This window comes from Camellia sinensis, chromosome 10, assembly GCF_055761805.1.
Source record: "Camellia sinensis isolate YWXY chromosome 10, ASM5576180v1, whole genome shotgun sequence".
NCBI lineage: Eukaryota > Viridiplantae > Streptophyta > Magnoliopsida > Ericales > Theaceae > Camellia > Camellia sinensis.
This window is the reverse complement of record NC_138970.1, coordinates 87,001,091-87,010,758: the sequence shown is the minus strand read 5'-3', so window position 1 is coordinate 87,010,758 and position 9,668 is coordinate 87,001,091. Positions and strand designations below refer to the sequence as shown.

Below are 9,668 nucleotides of genomic sequence, written 5' to 3'. Positions count from 1 at the left end.
ACCCACCACCACCTCCCACCACCACTCACCACCCACCTGCCACCACCGCCCACCACCACCCATCCCTCGCCACCACCACCACCACCACCACCACCCACTACCCACCTATTATCCACCCGCCACCACCCACCACCCACCCCTACCATCGACTGCCCGCCACCACCACCCGTCACTTACTTGCCACCACCACTCACCACCCACCTGCCACCACTATCCACCACCTGCTACCACCAGCCACCCACAACCACCAGCTACCTGCCACCCACCCGCCACCACCACCAACCAACCACCACCCACTACCACCACCCACTCGCTACCACCTACCACCTGCCACCGTCACCCACGCACCCATCACCACCACCACCCGCCACCTATTTGCCACCACCCACCACCACCCGCTATCCGCCACCCACCTGCCACCACCACCCACTACTCGCCACCACCACCACCACCACCACCACCACCACTCACTCGCTACCACCCGCCACCATCACCCACCCACCCACTGTCACCACCGACCACCCACTCGCCACCACCAGCCATCCGCCACCCACCTGCCACCACCACCCGCCACCACCACCACCACCACCACCCACTCCCACTCGCTATCACCCACCACCCGCCACCGTCACCCACCCACAAACCACCACCACCCGCCACCACCCACCACCACTTGCCATCTGCCACCCACCTGCCACAACAACCACCACCACCACCACCACCCACTCGCTACCACCCACCACCCACCACCAGCTATCCACCACCCACCGTCACCACTTTCCACCACCGTCTTCCGCCGCTACTTGCCATTACTTGTCATTTCTCACTTTTTTTTATATTTTTAAATTTTTTTAAACATTTTGTCAATTACCAAACGCGTTTGTAGTTTATGTTTTTCAAAAAATAAATAAAAAATAAACAAAAATCAATTTATAAAATTTTTGTAAATATAAACTGAAAACATAAAAGTTACCAAACACATCCTTAGAGTTTGAGTCATGTATAAAATAAACCTTAAAATTTTAAATTTATCTAAAAAATAATTACAAATATATGGGAATGTAATTTTTGCTATCAATTATTTTAATATAGAAAAACATAGCAAAAGTTGCACTCCAAGAAGATTTTCACCCTTTAATAAATATTTGTCTCACTTTTAAATTATAATTTTCCCAAGAAATTATCTTGGAGTTGGAGAAATCACTTGATATTTCCATGCTTATCAGTTGGCCGCGTGCTCGCGCAATAAGTGAGCAATCTTATTAGGAGTAAAAAAGAAGACGTAGTGGGATTGTATTAGTATGAAAACTCTAATATGATAATTTGTTTGGTATGTGCTGTATAAGTATATTTTTTTATTTTTTGGTCATATCACATTTTTAATTTTTTGTATAATTTTGTGTAAAAAATTAAAAATATATTTATTTAGATCATTCCAAATAACATAAAAAATTAAAAATGTGAAATAAAGGGAAAGACTCACATTTGTTTCCTATCTTGTATTATTTTTATGTTTCAAATTTTAAATTTCTTTTTTTCGGTACATAAATTTTGGAGTGTTTTGAAAAGTTAGTAAAAAGTTAATTTTTTTGACTTTTTGACTTTTTTAATGATTTTTTTTGACAAAAAATTAGATTCTTTTAGATAAAAAAAATTGACTTTTTTTAACTAAAAAAATTAAAAAATTAAAAAACTAAATTTTTTAACTTGTTATCAAAATGCTTCGTGTACCACATATTCTACACGCCAAACGTATTAAATAATATATGAATTAGTTGGTCTGACACAACGAATCATTAAATTCACAAACACAACCTTGAAATTAAATGTATATGCTTTGTTCATTAAGGAAAAGTTCATATCTTTGATGCTTTTATTAATATATATTTTAATTGTACTAATCAGCAATTTCGTAGCACGCGAGGGGGCTGCAATATATAACGTTCATTGAACGCCCACCGTTGATGGATGACCCCATCTTAGATTCCTAGGGCCAGAACAACCTGGTCGTACGATCATGACCGTTCAAATTCTGAAAATTTGAATGAGTCAATAGTTGAAATGGTCCTCCCACATAAAGGAAAAAGCTAGACAGACCCATTATTAACTTATTGTGATTATGTCATTTTAGAATAAGTAAAGTACAACTTGACTCAATCATACCAATAAAAATAAAGGGCTAAGAAAATAAATAACAGAAAAAAGGATAAAATATATAGGTCTTGTTTGGCAAAAGTTAAAATTGAATTTTTTAGGTTAAAATTGACAAAAAAATAAAATAGGCTAAAAGATCTAATAATACAAAATATCACATCAAAGATAGGATCATTTCATTTTTTCTCTCACAAACATTAAAGTCAATCACAAAAAAAAAAAAAAATCTAACCATTTTTCCAAATACAAAAATTTTAACCTATTAAAATAATCAAAAATTAAAATAACCTATTAAAATAATCCACTTCCCAAATAAGAAATATAGGTTGATAAATAAATATCTAGATACATATTAAAAAGGAGATTCTTCCTTTAAAGCCTTATTGGAAAAGGTAGCATACTTGTCAAAAGATTAAGCTTAAGCCGCTTCTGCTGGTGGTGCTGTCCATTTACCTACTTTTTTTTTTTTTTTTTTTCTTGTATTGATTTATTCCTAAATTAGCTATTGATTTGTGGGCTCACATAACGGCTACACTTATTAATGGCGAAAATTCCGTGCCCTAACATGCTGTACACAAAACTATTTGCTCCATACCAAACTTTTTTCTTACTAGATATATTAGATAAATCTGGTAATATATTTTTGTACTTATTTTTTTAAAGGACCTAACTCCTTTCCAATCCACTACTATTTATTACGACTTAAAAAAGTTCATCAAGAGTCCTACTTCAATGATCTATATCATTTATTTTTCAAAATTCCAATGGGTAGATCATTCACGAGTCATGTAATTTAATGCCTTTATGTATTGAAAAAATAAACACGTATGAATTTAAAAACAAATCATTCATTTAAAAAAAAAATACAAAAACGATAAAATTACATTACTATATACAGTTATCAAATCAATCTAGTTTTTTAGACTGATAATTTACACACTAAAACCTAAAAACCTAAACACAAAAGATCATCCAAGTAGGGTCGTGGTTAGCAACACAAGCCGGACTGGATAAAGTGGACTGGAGGAGAGTTAGGTTCATTTACAAATTACAGTTTTGTATAATATATACCTCTAGGCATCCATGTGCTAATTTGATGTTATACTCATAGTAAGATGCATAACAGCAGTAGCTAACATCTACGCATTAAGATCCAAATCCAATTGCTACAAAAATACAACCTGTTAAAAGCTATATAGACAGATACATATACACTAATCAACTGTTTATATGCCAAGCTGTTTGCTCCCTAGGCCGGCAAAAAAGGTATAGTTAACAAACTGGATTACTGAATTACAAACTGTACAAAACATATTTATGTTAATTTAAATATATGATGAATATAACTATATTATGATTAATTGCGTGAGTGAGCTAACCCCATGTGAAAGAAGTATGACAGGCAAGTTGGAATTGCCACTGTACCAACTTAAGAATTAACCTTCCTTACAATGACAGATGGTACACCGTACATCCATGTGCATCTCTCAACAAATTTTTCATGTCATAATATAAATCTATCAATTTTATTATTATTATTATTATTATTTTTTTTTTTTTTTTTGTGAGGTGTTAAAAGTTTGAGTAATATTAAGTATTATGAAAAAAATATCATGAAAATTATCCACATTAAGTTTCATTTGGTTTTAGATTTTTGGCTAAAAAAGCACAAAAAAACAAAATTAGGTACATAAGCTAATAAGATAAAATATCATATTCAAATCCTAAATTATTACACTTTTTCTCTTAAAAAAACCAAAAAAATCAAACCAAACGAGACTAAAAAAATTAGACTAAAAAATTCTCAATACAAAAAAACTAACTAAAAAAACCAATGCGAAACAAAAACTTAAATTCCATACATAATAAAACAGCACAATAAAAGGTCTTATTGTTAGTATTTCTGCTGCACCAAGTTGTACGGGTACATGTACTAACACTTAACTATTGTTTTTATTTTCTTTCATTTTCTTTTCTCTTTTTAGATAAATTACAAATATGTTCTTTGATATTTACTTAAAATACATATTATTTTTATAGTTTAAAAAATTACAAATATCTCTTTATCAGAATTTTTTATTAAAATTCATAAACGCTCTCTTATATAATGATAAAATTTCTTGAATTATTAATTAAAATAAATTTATGACTTTATTAAAAACTGTTAATTGACTTTATAATTTATTAATAAAACAGATCATTTTTATAAAATAAAAAACTTCAATGGAGGAGATATAATTTCTAAAACTATATAAAAAAAAATTATATTTTAAACAAATCTCAAAAGTATATTTATAATTTACCATTTCTTCGTTAGCAATAAAAATAAGAAGAAGAAGTATATATATATACATATGAAGTGGGGTTCATGAATAATTGAGACAAGTTTTGAATTTGCTCAGTCAGTCTTATTAATTCTCTAAAGGTGAATTCTTATCCATTCATTTCTTTTCTTTTCTTTTTTTTCCTTTTGTTTTTTGTTTTTTTTTTTCATGAGTGCTTGGCAGTTGGGTCATTTCATTTCAGCTTATGCTTTTGTAATATATTTCTATACATATATTTACTCTTTTTCTTTTGTAGGCCATAAAGAAAAGCAAAGCTTGGCTTGAGAAACTTTAAACATCAAGGCCAGCCTTTTTCATAAGCACCTGCAAACAGGAGAGACAGAGAGAGAGAACCCATCATTCCAAAGCAAAAGCGAGAGAGAGAGAGAGAGAGTGAGGGAGGAAATTCAAGGGAGAAGGGTTTCCGAGAAGAGAGAGAAAGATGATGCAAACACAGAGGCAGGCATATGAACAACAGCAACAAGCACTCACACAATCAGGGCAAATCTCTGGAAGTCTAAGCTTCAACGGAACCCTAACAAAAGAAGACGAAGAGATGTCAAAGTCGGCTCTCTCTACGTTTAGGGCAAAGGAAGAAGAGATCGAGAAGAAGAAACTTGAGGTTAGAGAGAGAGTTCAGGCTCACTTGGGACGCATTGAAGAAGAAAGCCGACGTCTATCTACTATTCGCGAGGTAGTACATACATAATTGTATGATTAATTCTAATAGGAACATAACTATCTGGAGAAAAAAAAAAAAAAAAAAAACGGAACATAGAAATCTGTCACACTATTGTGTATTGTGTCTGATTTGTGTGTTGTCGTTCAACTACGATACTAAATTATGCATGTTAGTATATGTGATCTAAAACAGTAGTTAAGAACAAGGAGATCAAGGTTTTCATGTAGCTTTGGTTTTTGTTGGGAAAAAGATTGATATTATTGTCATTTCAAGAATTTAAGAGAACCATAATTGTAGAATTAGTCACTTAATGTATGGGTTTCATTTTTACTATTTGTGTACAAATTAGAATTTTGGAAGAAAAGAAAACCGAAGTTTGTTTCTTTCATCAAATTTTGAAGGGAAAAGAAAGATATAATCGTCAAACGAGAAACCATATTTGTAAAATTAGTCACAATAAATTTCGTTTTCATATACTTCAAATTTTATTGTACTTAAAAATTTTGACAATAACGAGGTGATGTATTTTCCATCAACTTTTGATAGAAAAAATAATAGTAATAATAATAATAATAATAAGAAGAATTTTAATTTTAGTTATAATTGCAATAACTATATCATTTACTATAGCTGTTCTCAAATTTCTATATTAATGCACTTTCAATTGTATGATGGTGAGAATTTCAATGCATGATCGTATATTTAAATTGCATTAGAATAAAAAAAAATAGAAATTTTGGTGATAAATGATCCTTTGTCTTGATCAAGCTGACCCAATTAGCATGTCAAAAGTAAAATTATTCCATGTTAGTGGTGGTTGGTATGTTATGTAATGTTTCATATAAATTGCTTAAGCGGTGTGTATTAGATATATGCTTTGGAATTGCCTTCAACAATTGTTTGAACTCAAATGCAAATCTGGCAGGAGCTTGAGGCACTAACAGATCCAATGAAGAAAGAAGTCTCACTTGTTCGTAAGAAGATCGACTCGGTCAACAAGGATTTGAAGCCATTGGGGCAAACTTGTCAGAAGAAGGTAAAAACATTTTCAACTATTAAATTCAAAATTATTTTGGTAGAAGGGACCTATCCTGAAAAGTATCTCGAAAATTACATATATGGTGAAAATCCAAACATGTTTGAATTTAGTAGTTTGAAAATCCACATATTTGATCAATTGAATTTAGTAGTTTGATTAATTGATTATGTGAGAAATTTGATCAAACTTCTGAGTTTTTTGTTGGTCACAGGAGAAAGAGTACAAAGAAGCTCTTGAGGCTTTCAATGACAAGAACAAGGAAAAAGTACAGCTAATTACCAGATTGATGGAGGTAATTAGCTTCATGTTTGTTATTAATATTCTTGTTTCTTACTTGGAACATAAGCATATATTCCAGTGCATTTCTTAATGAAAAATGCATAGACCTAGAATTGAATGTATGGTGTAAATTTGAATTTGACATGGTGTGGACCCCAACCAAGATAAATATGATCCATACAGTTTAAATTTTGGACACTTTTTTTGAATAAAATTTTTGGATTTATAGATTTTTGTTAATTAAATTAAGTGTCGCAATTTAAATTTTGGACACTTCTTTTAAGTAAAAATTCTAAATGTGTAGCATTGCTGATTAATTATATTTAGTCAAGACTTTCTTTTTTCTAATTGTCAATGTGTTTGCATTTGGTGATTATTTGAACAGCTGGTGAGCGAAAGCGAGAGATTGAGGATGAAGAAGCTGGAGGAGTTGAGTAAGAGCGTCGAAACAATACGCTAAGATTGATTAGCCTAATGCTGATGACTAATTAGGTTTGTGTAATGTATTTACAGAGAAGACTTGTCTATTTTTACATATGGGTGTCTTGGGTTTGATTTAATTTATATGGTTTTTTCTTGATTGTTTTAATTAGATTTTGTTGGGGGCATTTGCTGATTTAGGAAGGCTAAATACCCTATAAACATGCTTGTAACCAAACAGATCTCAACTTTGGATTTTTATTTATTTTTTTTGTCATTATTCTACTACTATTCCCGTTCATTCAACTTTGAGTTTTATAAGATAAGGTGTGTTCTTTTGGAAGAAGAAGGTTTTCAACTGCTATTTCTGTCACTTTTGCAATCAAATTGAAAATTAAGATTCCTTTTTCAACTGGCCAAGTAAATGTAGTGGCTTGATATAACGCGAAGACTTGTTCACCTAAGATTATTTTTGAATCTTGGATTTATCAAATGAAAGGAAAATGAAAGATATATATTTAGGCCTCGTTTGGCAAGAGGCTATTTTAGTCAATTAGTCAAAAAGTTACTAAATTAGCCAAAAAGCCAACAACCCATACTAAAAAGTCAAAGATTCTCTTTTCTCTCTACTTTTTGCACATCTTTTCGTAATTAGCCAAAAAGTCATCCCAAACATACAAGTTTTTTTTACTTACTTTTTTAGCCAAATAGCAAAAAAGTTACTAAATTAGTCTGTTCCCAAACGAGGCCTTAATTTGTTTTGTATGAATAAATTACACTCACATTCCTCGAAAGTTAGAAAAAATATAATTAGTCTCACACTTTTGATATAATTATATTGGTCTCCTTTGAAGTTTTAATTTACATTTGGGGGTTATTTTAGTTTTACTAAAAGAAAGGTTAGCGTAATTATGTCAAAAGTGAGGGGTTAACTGCTTTTTTTTTCTTTTAATAAATTTCAAGAGAGATGAGTGTAATTTATTCATTTTTTGTTTATCAATTAATTTTCTTTTCTTTATTATTTTTCTTCACAAATTCATGACCATAAGTTCATAACTTAAGTCACCTAGTTGGAGGATAATTCAGCAAACAGTAATAATAGAGACTTCTACAAAACACAATCTCCACAACCCCCAAAATGATCTGAACCATTCATGTCATTGTTAAACACAACTCTTAAAAAAAATTTAAATACATTAATAATCAATACATCAATAAAAGTCATGATGATACTGTTTTGTAGGTGGGGTCATGGGGTCCTTTCTTGTGGGGTCCCAATATTTCCCTTCAGCAAATTCAGTTCAAAAAAACCATATAGTATGTCATTGCTACATTTGAATAGTGTTTTTAGATATTTGGGGCTTCTCTCTGCTTTACGTTATCCGGAACAGAGAGTACTCAAGTAGGGCTCATAATCAAAATCACTCCACACACAGATACTATTTGATTGTTTCATGAAATCCAATGATAATTAGAAACCCAATTACTTGAGAACAAACAACTACTTATGACTCTGTAATGGGACCTCAAGGGGTTACGACTTTGAATCTGACGGTGTGCTCCCCATCAAAAATCTCAAGTTTGAAACTTTCTGGGTCTAAATAATTTCTTGTGACTTTAATTGGAACCCAAAGAATTTAGAAGTTGAACTTGTCACATCACACTATAAAAATAGTATTTTGAGTGTAAATAAAGCACTCGAACACCAAACACCAGATAAACTTATATTCCATAAAATAAGATTTTATTTTTTATTTTAATTATCCACTTGATTTGAGATTTCCACACAAAAATAAAACTGTTCATTTTGTTTGGTTTTTTTTTAGGAAAAAAAATCGGAATTTTTTTTTTTAAAAAAAAATAGAAACTAATTTGATAAAAATAAATATTAAAAAGGTATTTTTAAATTTTTAAAAATTATTTTTGACGTCCTATAAAATAAAATAATATAAAATAATAATTTTTTTCACCAAATTAATTTTTTACTTTTTCTAAAAAAATTATCAAATAAGTTTGTGAAGGTTCTCTTTTATGAGAAACTGGCGTAGTTACCAAACGTGCAGAATTTCTGTGATTTTCTGTCATCAAATTTATGAACTGAGTAGTACTACCCCTATAATTTGGTATCCAAGGCATCCAAGGTGTGGAGTCCAAGCCACTAATATATCCAGCTTTTAAGGATATATTTAAATGATAAAATTTTTAAGGATTAATTATCTCACTACAACAAAAAACACTATTGGCGACTAAAATGGGAATTTTCGTCGCTGAAAGTCATGGAATTGGCGACTAAAATGGAATTAGTCGCCAAAATTGGTCACTTTTGCCGACTAAAAGACTTTAGTCGCCGAATGTAATGGTTTTAGCGACTAAAAGGCAGTTTAGTCGCCAAATATAGGGGTTTTAGCGACAAACATATTTTTAGTAGCCAAAGGTTAGGGTTTTTGGCGACTAAAACCATTTGGTAGCCAAACGTTAAGGTTTTGGCGACTAAAAACCACTTTGGTCGCTGATTGTACCTGTTTTGGCGACTAAAAACAGTTTCGTCGCTGAAGGTCAAGCTTTTTGGCTACTAAAAAAAATTAGTAGCTAAAAACAGGTTTATGGCGACTAAAATTCACTTTAGTAGCCAAAGGGGGAGGTTTTTGGCGACCAAAAACAAGTTTAGTCGCCAAAAGGGTAGGTTTTTAGGCGGAATGGTTTTCTTTAGCGACGGAAAATTAATTAGTAGCCCAAAAATAATACAATTGGCGACTAAATAATTTTTTTA

At 32.0% G+C, this 9,668-nt stretch overlaps 1 protein-coding gene across 1 annotated transcript; it reads left to right on the top strand.

Moving 5' to 3' along the window:
* Positions 1–4,524: 4,524 nt before the first annotated feature.
* LOC114256879 (uncharacterized) lies at positions 4,525–7,183 on the top strand. Its single transcript, XM_028196577.2, has 5 exons — positions 4,525–4,579; positions 4,735–5,172; positions 6,086–6,196; positions 6,411–6,491; positions 6,864–7,183. The coding sequence occupies exons 2-5, from the start codon at positions 4,921–4,923 to the stop codon at positions 6,936–6,938; spliced, it is 519 nt and encodes a 172-aa protein (XP_028052378.2). The 5' UTR covers positions 4,525–4,579; positions 4,735–4,920; the 3' UTR covers positions 6,939–7,183.
* Positions 7,184–9,668: the final 2,485 nt, after the last annotated feature.